The sequence below is a fragment of the Hibiscus syriacus genome, unplaced genomic scaffold (genome assembly GCF_006381635.1).
Source record: "Hibiscus syriacus cultivar Baekdansim isolate YM2019G1 unplaced genomic scaffold, ASM638163v2 tig00111366_pilon, whole genome shotgun sequence".
Lineage (NCBI taxonomy): Eukaryota > Viridiplantae > Streptophyta > Magnoliopsida > Malvales > Malvaceae > Hibiscus > Hibiscus syriacus.
The window spans coordinates 1,580,352-1,593,477 of record NW_024063071.1 but is presented as its reverse complement, the minus strand read 5'-3'; the positions used below and the strand labels follow the sequence as shown (position 1 = coordinate 1,593,477).

Genomic DNA, 13,126 nt, shown 5'->3' with positions numbered 1-13,126 from the left:
TAAAGTCCTTAAATATTCTCCATATTTCTTATGAACCCAACATTTTTAATTAGGAAGCTATTTCAAAAGTCATGAGAATTTTAACCCCTAACTTAGGGTGTGACATAAAGTACACAAATAGTCCCCCAACTATAAAACATTGTTTTGTTGAGTCTATTGACTATTAAATGTTACAAAGAAGGTCTCCCGACTATAGGACATTACTCTGTTGAGTCCCTCGACTATTCATGTGTTCTAAACTCGTCCTTTTCATTAAAAAATTGGCGGTCGTCTGAGATAGACGTATGTCGATTGAGATATGATAAAATCTTATCCATAATCATTTGAGTTGTGTTTTGTGGATCGATTATCCGTTTACATTATACCGTCAAGCTAGTGCTTGAAATATTATGTCGTCGAGTCAATGCTTAAAAGCAACGACTGTGCTAGTAGACATCATTAAAATATGATTTTTTTATATCCCAATCAACATGTTAACTTCAAGCTCAGACGAACATTAATTTTTTAATTAAAAAGCACGAGTTTGGAACATATGAATAGTCAGGTGACCATTTTGTAACTTTTAATAGTCAAGGGACTCAACAAAACATCGTCCTATAATCGAGAGATCATTTTATAACTTTTGATAGTCGATTGACTCAATAAAATAAAATCTTATAGTTAAGGGACCATTTGTGTGCTTTACCCAAAAAAATAAAGACCTTAGTCAATATTCCCCTGTTAGATTTATTTATATGTAAAATGTCCAAGGCATAGTGATATTATTTTGATTAACCCCAAATATAGTAATAACTAAGTACCAACTATGAAAACTATTCGCCTTGGGGACTGCATTTTCAACGATTTCATTTTGATCAACCCCAAATACAGTTAAAAATAAGTTTTGTGTTAGTAAATGCGTCAATTTTCTCTTCTCGTGTTGCAGAGAATATCATATATTATTCGAGGAGGCAACATCTTTAGTGACAATAGTAGAATACAATTGTTCCAATAATTTTTATGCTTTTATCGTAATTCTTAAAAATATATCCATTATTATTTGTACCAAAACAATAACATTATGTAATAACCAACTTTTTATTTCGATTATTAATCCTTTAATTTTATTAAATTAGACCATTTAAGAATAAAAATCACTCAACATAAGTAATTTATTCCTCTTCAATTGATGATTGATGGGTGAAGAGTGAGAGGTGCGTTCCGTGGGGTTTGAACCTACAGACTCCCGAGTAAAATTGAGAAAACTTATCCGCTAAACGAAATCAAATTATTGTCAGCAAACTACAATATTTTTTGGGTTAATATCAGAAATAATTGGATACATTTATGTATGTAGTTAATAATCTTAAATTTACATGTATCGCGTTCACTTTCAAATGATTGGACAATGAATATATTAATATCCGCATTGGACCTCAAAGACGCTACAAAATGCTTAAATCTACCTACAATGGGTATTCTTTTTTCCGTAAGAAATTAAGGGTTCAGTTCTCATTCTCCCCGGAGAGGGATCAAAACGCAATGCCATCAACCCTGTTTCTTCTTTTTCTTCCCTGTTTTCTTTTTCTTGAGGCTCCTTTTGAACACGGCCAACACCTCAATGCTGCAATAAATACCCCCACAATTATTCCTACTACATACAAAATTAAGTATTTTTCAAAAGTTTCAACTTTACCAAACAATCAATGGGGGAAAAAAAGTACGTTTTCTTTCAATTTTCCATCTTTACTTACTGCCGAGCACACCAATAGAAAGAGAATATATTTTCCATCTTTCTACTTTTCTATCCTTCCAATTTCTTTCCACTCTACCAAGCAAAGCTTAAGAGTCCAACACTCTACGTACATACATGTTCACTTTATTCGGCAATGAAACATAAGTTCGAAGGAGCAATACCTCTGAGTGCCTGGAAAGAAATTAAAACCATGGGCTTTTTCCAAACGCCAAGACTTGCTAGTCAACAAGGCCTTGCAATCCTGTTATGTAATCCAATCCTAGTTCGTTCATGAAAACTCAAACAAGTTAAAAAAACACTACACAAATCCCAACAATAAGTACCTCTTTGAAGCTTTCCCATCCACAGCTTATATAAATGAGAGTTTCTGGAAGTGATTGTGGATCTCCTGAAATTGTTTCTCTTCCAACTTGAACCGAAGCTTCTTTGGAACGTTCCATTTCGCGTAAAACCCATGGTCTCTTTTCTTCTTTTATATTTGAAGATGAACTGCAAATTCCAAATAACTGAAAAGTTTTCATAATAGGAACTGCAATCAAATCCTCTATATATGGCTTGAAATATACAGAATCATCCTACCCTTTCAAAGACGGTCCAACTTTATGTGATGATATAGTTCGTAATGCATCAATTAAAGATGTGTCTAATCCTTTCCGAGGAGGATCAACAACAATCACATCTGATCCCACAAGCCAAGAAAGAGGATCCTGCAAATTCAATGAATTCATCATACAATTAGGACAGAATTACTCAACAGCCACGTTACATGCCAAACTTCCATCGAAGCTCAAGGCATATAAAAATAATCATATGGAGAACAAATTGTTTGTAATTCCTAAATGAAATGAAAAACCATAAATTTGCATGAGCTTGATACTAACAATGGAAGTATCAGCATTATGCCAGCTAATGCTGCCCTCAATAGACTTTGGCAAGCGGTCAACTGACTTCTCAAATGAGGTCCTAGATTCTTTGTTAATCTCAATGCATTTTACAGACCTGGTAACAAAAGAAATGAAATCAGAATAAAAGATTAGTCTCAAAGAATGCAAGAACCAGAGACAATGAAGTGCTCAGGACATTCCGTTCTTGCCTGCACTTTTTAGTAGCAGCTAGTGATAACCCAATCACACCAGCTCCTGCATACAAATCAGCCACAGACGCTCCAAAAGGCACGTATTTGTGTAACTTCCGAAGCAAATTATCAAAAGCCTGAAGAAGAAGCAACAAGGAAATGTATACAGAGCACAGTTCAAACAAACAATACACCATAAAGCTACAAGTCCTGCAGATATTTAAGTTGTATTATACATCATATGCTGATCTAAATCTCCAGGCAGGGAACAAGATGGAAAAAAGGATCTACACCACACACGTCCTGCATCATGCAGTAAGATACAAAATGGACCAAGATCAACGATATACTCGGATTAGGGTGAGTGTTGGATACAAGTGTGCGTCTGGCAAGAGTGTTTTCAAATTTTTAAATCTTTTTAATGTATTTGGAGGGTCATATTTTCAAATCCAAGTCCAAATATGTGTTTAACACATGCCAGACTCTAGCATTTGAATAAAAATGAAAAGTTGGAGAAACATAGGCCAAAATAGTACACAAACAGCCATGACAATAACAAAAGCCACTGATGGATATACATAGCATTCAGAAGCTGCACCTTCAAACCAGACTCTTGATGTGTATTGTTCATTTCTTTCTTATGATTATTTCTTATGAAAGCATATGTGATAGCATGTCAAATTTGACCAAATAAATTTACAGCTTTGCTTACCCGTGTGTTTGCTTGGCCGAAACTGGAGGGATCCAAGGATATATCAATCCCGCCAACATGTTCCCAGAAATCCCTTTCACCCAAAAGATGTCTCCATCTATTCCCGAAAATTATCTGCATCATAAATTAAGCATTCTAAGTTCCAAATATCCAAAACATTCAGAAAAGGGAAAAACAAATGAACAAAATAGAACTAACAACTCACATTATTAGTAGATGTCTGAAAATTAGCCCACACAGAATGAATCAAATGGAGGTTACTCCTTGACCCAGCATTTCTCCACAAAAACTGCACACCATTAAAAGAAGTAACCGTGGAACAAAACGTTGCCTTTAACAATACAAGGGTATAAAAATTAGGAAGTTGAACTCACATTAGCCAAGGCACTTAATTTGTCCGAATTCGAGGATTTCTCATTCCTTGAATTCCAAACTAAAGAAACCTGTACTCTACCTGGAATCACGAAATCAAAATTTATTCAACTCACTACTTTTGCTTCAAATCATTAAGAAAACATAATATTTTCCAGAAGAAAAAGGGATACAAATTGATTAAACAACCATTTCTATATCTTTCAACAGCCGGAAGTGCAGTATTGTAAGTCGTCACGGCCATCTGGATACATTGAACATTCATCAAGATAGATAAAAAATACAGATTCTAATAATAATCTATTTATTTTCTTGTCAAATTTATATGTTTTATATAATCTGAAAAACTGACCTGAACATATCGCAAATCTCCAGTCCCTTCATCCTCATCGTATGGCTCAATATTTAATTCTCTAATACCTAATGTAAAAAGTGGATTAAGTAAATATAATCAAATTTGAACCCTTTAAAGAAGAAAAAAAAGCGTGCCTTTTCTAAGCAGCTCAACAGCAGCATTAATATTGGGGTGATGAGCTGAAATTGCAAGATTAACATTAAAGAAATCAAATTAAGAACGAAAAGAACATTCATTAGGACCACAAAAAAGGCTTAAAGATAATTGAAAAATGTTAATAAAAAATTCCCATTTTTTGAGACCTTTGCATCGAGGAATATCCACAACGTTATGAGAACCCTCCTCGTAGAGTCCAATCAGAGGGTTCTCCGGTAATCCACGAACGGCTAACTTTGCTCGACATCTCCATCCCCACTGGAAAGAAAAGCAGAGGACCAAAGCCCGTACCAGAAAAATTAAGAATTTTGGGAAAAGAAAAAGAGAAGAAATTTGTAATTGGAAACTAAATAATATGAAATTGTTGGTTAATACCAATCTACAGCTATCGAAAGTAAAATCGGACACTCCAAGACTCTTGAAGAAATTAGAAGCTTCGTCTACGATGACGGGACGGTGTAGATTGAACTCGTGCGTGCATCCAGAGCACCTGAGAAATTACATTTTTTCCTCTTAAGAAAAACTGAAAAATTATTGCGACTAAAACTTAAGTAAAAAAGCAAAAGTTTCTTCTTTCTTTTCGAATGCGAGAGGGGTGCTTACGATTCGAAGTGAGGGCACTGCAAGACGCAAGTTAGCGAGGGGACGGCGGTTGCGGAGGTTGCTGGCGGGAGTAAGGATGGAGGAGGAGAAGCGACCGTTGGCTCTGGGACGGGGGACACGCGACAGGTGATGATTGGGTAAGGTGGGCGTATTGGGAGGGTGTACAGTGACATCTCTGTCGCGCGCGGCTGCCGTTTGGAGATAATTTTGGGACCTTCGGCGGGAATGGATAAGATTTATCGGTTACTATTGTTTATTAACAACGATAAATATCTCAATGGTATAACTGGGTCGGACTATCCATCTTAGACCCGGAATGGATAAATATCTCATCCCGTCGAATATGAAGCTCCAACTCGTGTGTATATATATATTGTGTAGGACAAAGCTTCCATTGTTGTATTGAGTTGCTCTAAATTAAACATATTTGATTGTTTTATTAGTAGGTATATAATTAAATACTACATTCCTTTATGTTTTAATATTTTAAAATAATAATTATCATGTAATATATGTTCATAATTATTTTAGTTTTTAATAAAATATATCTTATAAACATAGTTGTTCGAATTAAGATACTCTAGAAAGAAAAATATTTTTTACCACTGAAGTCACTCAATAAATTCTAATATATTTCATTATTAATCAGTAATTTGTGTTTGATTAAATTAATTCAATTAAAATTAAAATATTTAAAAATATATAAAAACCTGAATCGAATTTCATTTACTAGATGCATGGTTTTTTAAGAGGAATATTAAGAGGATTTTTCTATAAAAAAAACACAAATTGAAGATTTTTTTCTAGATTTTTATTTATTGCCATACTTGAATATACATCAAATATAAATACTTTTTAAAAAAAATGAAGATTTAAAACACCACAAATTGTTGGGATCAAGTAGGTTACAAGTCCCAACCGTACCAAAATATGAAAAGCAAGATTCGGAAAAATCATAGCCACATGCTTGATGCTCAACTATCATTACGCCATGCCCCCATCAAATTCAGCATAGGCAAGGAACAATCAGCATGAATTTGTCTTAAATCCATTTGCATAAACCTCATTAGGCATATATGTGTTTCGGAATGTAACTGATTTAAGCAACTGGTCCATTCGATACTGGTTATAGTCGCAGCTTCCCGACCATGGTTGATCAATCATCAGTTCCAAAATATCGATCACCAAATTCACCCATACCTGGTACGACCCGGAACTCCCCGTTTAGTGCGATGTCGATTTCCGACGTGACAATTTTCAAGGACGGGAACCGTTTACAAACACAGTGAATTCCTTCTGGTGCCTGAGGAAAAGAAAACGAGGGTTGAGTATATAGGAGAGGAAAAGAGAAAAGGTGGAACGAAGGATTGCGAGGTAGTAGATGCATCGACCGCCTTCGATACAGAAAATACTCACAGAGACGAGGTTCAGGAATATAATGTGAGATTCCGGAACTCCTTTCTGTATGAGTAGTTCGATGGCGTGGTTAGCAGAGTTCCCTACAAGAAAAGCCATTATGATGGTTTCTCATTGGAAGGCATATATATATATAGTCGAAGAATATGAAATAATATCGTATGTATTTCCAGGGACCATAACATGAGCTGAAAACAGATGTATTCCTCGAAATGATCTGAAACTGATGACAATATTCTTAAATTTTATAGCCAGAAGAATTTCTAATTTATGATTTCTTTGGCTATTTCTTTCCCATGTTGTTTTGTCTCTTCGTTTTTCTTGACGTACCAACGTCAAAAAGGGACGAAGCCAGAAACTTGGTGTAACTTTGAAGGGGCGAAAGATAAAAAAATTATTTTAAATGGTTTAAATTAAATACTTAACTTTCAGGAGGAGCCAAAAGTGAAATTTAATCATTCTGATAAAGGCTTAAATTAACTTTTTAATATTAGAGAGGGTCTAACAATGAGTGAAAGCTTTTGAATACCTTTCTTTCCCTTAATCTACTATTGCAATAGTATAGTGGCAGTCAGTATTAACAAATGGAGAACCATGTTGCACCAGCTCTTCATTTTCTCTGACCACTCGTACATGACACCCCATGTTTAACACATATTTGAACTCGAATATGCAGATATGATTAGGGCTATAGTCTATAAAAAAGATAAAACGGATCGTAAGTTGCTCGAATTCGACTCGATCAAAGTTCGGTTAACACTTAATGCGAATGGACTTGACTCGAGTTCTTAACGAACCGAAACGAGCTACTTAATACCCAATTTAAGAAGCTCGCGAATAATTCGAAAAAATAATATATTAAAATTTAAAATTTTAAATTAAATTATTAATAATATTAACATATATATGTTGTTGTTTTTTAATACAATATAAGGTTTTCGTGTACTTAAGGTTCATGTTTGAGCTAGAGTTCGTGCTTGAACCAAGATCGAGTCCGAGCTTCAACCAAACTAGTTTGAGAATGTTTCAAGTTTAAGTTTTTTCAAGCTCCGGTCAAGCTCAGCTTTGTACCTTTTTAATTGAGTTGAGCTCAACAATCCTCGAGCTCAACAATCCTCGAGCTCGACTCATCTCGTTTACAACCCTATATATAATGTTTCAAGGATCTTATAAATACATAGAGAAACTTGAACAAAAGTGAGCATTTTCCGTGTCAGACATATACTTGTATCTAACACTCATACTCAAGTTCAAGTAACATAAGGAAAAATGTGGCTTATAGGAAGATAAACAAACTTACCTGTAGCAAGAACAGGATCCAGAAGGAGGACATGCCTTTCTGAAATATCCTTGGGAAGCTTCTCGTATATAAGCTAAAAATATCCAAGAATTCTGATTAACACCTAAGATTATAAGTAATACACTAATACCTAACAGCATAAAGATGGCAATAACGTTACCTGTTTTCCATCATCTCCATCACGGTGAATCAGAATTTTTCCAATTTTTATTCCTTTGCAACATGCACGTAAGGCGTTTTCCATGCTTTCACCACTGTAATAAACAAAAAAGAGAAAACCTTATCTACGAAATTAAAACGAAATTCTCAGATCAATTGGGCATGTCTTATGTACCAAACATCCAGAACAATACAATGGAAATTCATCTCAGCTTTCATCATATATAACAAAAGATCGCTCAACACCCCACATCTTGATCAAACAAGGTCTGCTAAATAACCAGAAGAAAAAAAGACCAAATCAACACCTTATCAAAAACTCACCTTCGAACAATGGAAACACCACATAACTTTTTGCAAAAGTCAACCCCGGTATATATAGATCCTGAAAAGAAAAAGGAGCAAATTACAAAGGTAAGTAGAATATTAATTGCTTTCGGTATAAGACATCTTAAGAACAACACAAGTTTGCAGGATCTTTTGTGGATATCTCTCAGCCGCAAATATCTACAACGGAGAACTGAAAATTTAAAGAAATGAGAACGGTGACATAATTATTTAACTAAACATACCTGTAGGTGTTATTACTTGCTTCTCGATGAATGGCAAATGCCCAAGACCATGCTCCACCACCTAAAAAAAAAGGTAAATCAGCTACATTTGGCATGTAAAAAAACATTTAACAAAAGCAAAGCTCAGTTTACACATAATATATAAAACAGAAGGTACCAGACGAATAAGCCGATCTGAATAAAAGACAAAATCGTGCTTAGAAATCTCCTGGTCTCTAATCAGAGTATGCATTCCTCTGATCTGCACCATAAGTCTTACATATGGTTATTTAATAATAATAATAATGATAATGATGATATAATGACCTTACAAAGATCATAGACATAAAAGCAACAAATAAATTACACATTATACAGAAAATAGTAATAACTTAAAAGTATACAGGTGAGACCATGTCCAATGAGAAAATATATACTTCAACAAGTTATAATCGAATTAAGATAGAGATAAACCACTAGAGTACCTGAAACGTAGACTGGATTACATTTGCATTGGGATATATTTTGCAGATACCGTGCTGACCAAGCTTAGTGTAGATATGTTGCACAATCAAATCAATGGCAACATGATTATCACCTCCTCGGGGAATGATGACATCAGCATACTTCTTTGATGGAAGAACAAAATCATCAAAGGCAGGCTTGACAAACTTTGCATACTGCAAAAATAACACAGCATTGCAATGTAATTATCAAAATGTTGGGAAAATTGAAGGAATAAGGAGGCACATTAATCAAAGTCTGCACAAGTGTTTTAATGGAATGGAATGTTATGAGAACAAGTGAATATTCTGTTTCAAATCTACAAACAACCAGTGTTTATGCTTTCAGATTTTTATTTTAGTATTTAAATACAAAAGACACACCACACAAGTAAAACGAAAAGATGCAGCATGTACTCAGATTTTTCAAGTATGAAATTACAAAGAAAATTAGGTATAGCCCGCTTACTTGTTCAAGAACAGAGCTTACATCCCTACCCCTATCAACCGTGTCTCGTTTTATTCTACGAGAAAGCCTCACATCAGCATCTACAAGCAATAGAGAACCATTACCATAAGAGAACCATTACCATAAGAGAACCATTACCATCGTGTATGCATGCTGAACATATAAAACCAATGCATGCAAACTCATTCAACTAAGTAAAGCAATGGAGTTCTAAGTGTAATTTGAAACAATTTTCTAAGTGTAATTTGAAACAATCATTTCTGAAAGTTAATTGTCTACCAGCTTGCAGGCCTCATATTACAGCTCAAAACAGTTTGCAGTTAGCAATTAAATTCAAAAATTGATTTCAGCTTTGTTTTATACATGAGCTTCAACATGATCTAGGACCTCTATCGGCTTTTCTTATAGACATTTAATTTCAATTTCGTTTCTACCAATCTTGTATTTCCTGTTATTAGAACTTATGATTTTATTTTGAGTGGTAGGCAACATCCACGGGTTGATTAACCTTTTATATAATTATATCAATGCATGATCTTAAGTAAAGAAAGGATCTGGCATCTTCAGTAAATTATAAGTATAAATATGTCCAAAACAGGCGTTGGGGGATGCTATGATGGTAAGGAACTAGGTAAAAGTGGTCAAACCTGTGTCAACAAAAATCTTCATATTCATAAGGTTCCTAACACGCTGATCATGGAAAACAAGAATTCCTTCCAAAATTATGACATCAGAAGCATTCACCTGACAATGGTTAAACACGAATCGTATCCATATAACCTTTCCCACTTAATGAATTACCATCGATGAATTATATATTTTACAAAGCCATAGAGAACTCAATAATTAACAAACTAAGAAAATGAAAAACTCAAGTGTAAATAAGAATTAGTGTATTACTATAGAATCGAAACTGATGGGAGAAAAAAACAACTATTACATGTTCTTAATTGAATACACCTAGCTTTTCATGCATCATCATACAAATTTCAACAACAACAAAAACTTCCTACCTGTCGAAAACTATCTGAAGACCGTTGGTGATGCTTAAAATCATAGATTGGGACCTGAACAGATTGCCCACTTTTGAGCATCAGAACACAATCCAGAAGCTGCTCAGTATCAAAAGCATCTATAAAAAACCACAATGCATAATCAGAACAACAACATCCAATATAACATAAAACAAAAACAAAATAGAAAAGAAATCAAATTAACATACCAGGATGATCAAAATTATATTCGTGAACGCGTTTTAACTCTTCAGCAGTTAAACCACGGTAAAACGAGTCCTTCATTCATAAAAAGAAAATGTGAGCTCAAAGTTTGGTAAGTGTCAGTAAAAAAAGAGTGAACAAATCATCTAGAATCTAAACCTGATTTACAAGAACAACACGGTGATCGTGAAGCTGTTGGATGATCATATCACAGACGGTAGTCTTACCAGAAGCAGTACCTCCTGAAACGCCTGCATAATTACAAAAAAAGAGAAAGAAAAGTTTCCTTTAATTTAATTTTGAGTAACCGGAATCTCAGAGAAAAAAAAACGACGAAATCAGCAAAGTTTTGGTCAATGAATACAGCCAAAAAAAAAGTTCAATGAGAAAAAAAATTCTATATTTCTTTGTTCATGTAGACGAGAAGTGAGGGATACCGATGACGAAGGGCGGATTGGGAGCATTGGCGTCGGAAAAGGGGGAGGATGAGGCGGTGGCGGTTGGGCTATGGAAGCCGGAGAAATGAGGCCCCGATGCCTTCTCCATAACGTAATCAATGGAGATCTTCTTCTTCAGTGGCATCGTTTAAATATATATAAAAAAATCGAACCTGAAAATATCGAAAAAGGAAATAATTTATTTCCTTTGAAATTCCAACTCAACAGTTGAATCACCTAATGAGGTATACGAAACAGGGAGAACGGATTGATTCTAGTCAAAATATTTTGAGTAATTTTATAAATAGAGGTGAGTCGAGTCAAATTTTTGAGCTTCTGTTTAAATGTAATTGTATTTTTTATAATATTATGATATTATTTGATTTCAATTTAAATTATTTTTTATAATTATATACAATACAAATATATATTTTTCATATTTTTTATATGTGATATATTATATATGTCATATAGAGTCGAGAGACTCGACTTAAACTTAAAAATTAATATACTAATTATTAAAAATTTCGAGTTATTCAAATTATTTTTTGAGTTATTTGAATTATAGTTCACAAATTTGAACTTAATTTTTTTTTTCAAATTGAATCAATCTTATAAAATTATAATTAAAATTTAATTCAAATCAAGTAAAAAAAATGAAGTTTTCAAATTATTTAAATTTTACTCACCTAATAAAGGAATGGCTGTGCTTTCTTCTCTATATCTCACGCACGTAAGGGAAAAAAAACTTAAAATGTTTAATATATATATATATATATATATATATATATCAATTAAGATTCACCTATACCTAATGTAAAACCTTTAATTTTACATAATTTTAAGATCATTAGATAAGAAAAAAATTAAAGATCAAGATTAAATTTTTACTTTTTTTAGTGAATAACTTCACGTTTTTTACTATTAATCTTAATCTTTGATTTTTCTTTATCTAACGATCCTTACAAAAAATGTGTAAATTAAAAAGTTTTTCGCCATATATACGTTACCGAGAATGGTTCAAACCGGTCAGTTGTATAAACCGAATCGACCATTGAACCTATTATATCTCGATTTTTTATTTAATTGATTTAATAATAATTGAATGACAAATTAAAATTTAAAATCTGACTGAAAAGTCTGTTTTTACCATGTTTCGATTTTTTCTAAGTTCACAATAATTTATAAAATTTTCAATTTTACTTTACTAATTCAATTAATTGAATTATTAATTTTTAATTCAATAAATTTAATTAACTGATTCATATTTAAATAATTGTTTTTATTTAAAATTATATTTGATTTTTTAAAATATTAAAATTGGTATTTATAATTTTTTTAATCCAAACAAGTAAATAAATTTAAGTTACCGCAGGCATTTTGGATATTGAATATTATTTAATTCAAGATTTTAGATATTTAAAAAATTAGTTCGTTAAAATTATGGTTTTTATTTTATTCAACAAAATTATATCTGAATATAAGAATTTATTTGACAACAAAATTAGATTTAGATTTTATATGTCATCACTTTATGCAACATATTTTATATACTATTATATTCTCTCTCTCTATATATAATTATCCACACACAATAAACAATTATATCCTAATTTTTATAAGACTGAAGCATTAGTGTGGGTTACTCACTTATTGAACAAAAGGTCGTCTAAATTCTGAAGTCTCAATTTTTATTGAATTTTCGGATAAATTAACATTAGAATTTAGATGGTCCGTATTTAATCTTATTCACTTTTTTTCCCGTTTATTTGATGTGAATTATCCAAAAATAAAAAATGAACCGGATATCTAAATTTTTAGAACATATCAACCAAATCAAAATCTTTTTCACACTTCTAATGTTTAAAATATAATAAATTTTATATTTTCATATATTGAACTATTAATATATTTTTTTATTTCTTTTATATGTTCAGAGCCAAATATGTCAAATTAAATTAGTAGATGAAAATTTTAGTTGTTGTTAGTGATATAAATGTTAGAAATAATGTTAGATCCTTACGCATAGAGAAAAATCCATCCATCCATCAGTTACTACTCAAAAA

General features: G+C 32.6%; 2 protein-coding genes across 3 annotated transcripts; both read right to left on the bottom strand.

Annotated features, from left to right (window-relative positions):
- Positions 1–1,394: 1,394 nt before the first annotated feature.
- LOC120159445 (uncharacterized RNA methyltransferase pc1998-like) lies at positions 1,395–5,253 on the bottom strand. Of its 2 annotated transcripts, none has more exons than XM_039170040.1 (15): positions 5,009–5,253; positions 4,781–4,895; positions 4,552–4,663; positions 4,384–4,428; positions 4,247–4,314; positions 4,084–4,138; positions 3,897–3,976; positions 3,728–3,811; positions 3,523–3,636; positions 2,829–2,947; positions 2,617–2,734; positions 2,315–2,442; positions 2,059–2,227; positions 1,897–1,976; positions 1,395–1,603 (listed from the first exon to the last, which is right to left on the bottom strand). In XM_039170040.1, exons 1-15 carry the CDS (start codon positions 5,179–5,181, stop codon positions 1,528–1,530), a joined length of 1,536 nt encoding a protein of 511 aa, XP_039025971.1. In that variant the 5' UTR covers positions 5,182–5,253; the 3' UTR covers positions 1,395–1,527. The 2 variants fall into 2 exon arrangements, with proteins under 2 accessions (XP_039025971.1, XP_039025972.1); XM_039170041.1 differs by having other exon boundaries at positions 1,396–1,603; positions 2,059–2,224; positions 5,009–5,252.
- Positions 5,254–6,164: 911 nt separating this feature from the next.
- On the bottom strand, positions 6,165–11,205 carry LOC120159472 (uridine kinase-like protein 1, chloroplastic). The gene is made up of 14 exons (XM_039170065.1): positions 11,061–11,205; positions 10,783–10,874; positions 10,629–10,698; positions 10,420–10,538; positions 10,054–10,150; positions 9,407–9,486; positions 8,920–9,114; positions 8,613–8,696; positions 8,456–8,516; positions 8,208–8,268; positions 7,885–7,978; positions 7,725–7,797; positions 6,425–6,507; positions 6,165–6,311 (listed from the first exon to the last, which is right to left on the bottom strand). Exons 1-14 carry the CDS (start codon positions 11,203–11,205, stop codon positions 6,165–6,167), a joined length of 1,401 nt encoding a protein of 466 aa, XP_039025996.1.
- Between the last annotated feature and the right edge of the window lie 1,921 nt (positions 11,206–13,126).

What these genes read in the sequence shown, in the direction of transcription:
- LOC120159445 (XM_039170040.1), bottom strand. Translation starts at nt 5,181, where the DNA reads ATGTCACTGTACACCCTCCCAATACGCCCACCTTACCCAATCATCACC. An exon ending in ATAATGCTGATACTTCCATT is followed by an intron (nt 2,443 to 2,616) that starts GTTAGTATCAAG and finishes TTGAATTTGCAG; the next exon opens with GATCCTCTTTCTTGGCTTGT. An exon ending in GATGGGAAAGCTTCAAAGAG is followed by an intron (nt 1,977 to 2,058) that starts GTACTTATTGTT and finishes ATTACATAACAG; the next exon opens with GATTGCAAGGCCTTGTTGAC.
- LOC120159472 (XM_039170065.1), bottom strand. Translation starts at nt 11,205, where the DNA reads ATGCCACTGAAGAAGAAGATCTCCATTGATTACGTTATGGAGAAGGCA. An exon ending in CAGATCGGCTTATTCGTCTG is followed by an intron (nt 8,517 to 8,612) that starts GTACCTTCTGTT and finishes CTTTTTTTTTAG; the next exon opens with GTGGTGGAGCATGGTCTTGG. An exon ending in ATGGAGATGATGGAAAACAG is followed by an intron (nt 7,798 to 7,884) that starts GTAACGTTATTG and finishes GGATATTTTTAG; the next exon opens with CTTATATACGAGAAGCTTCC.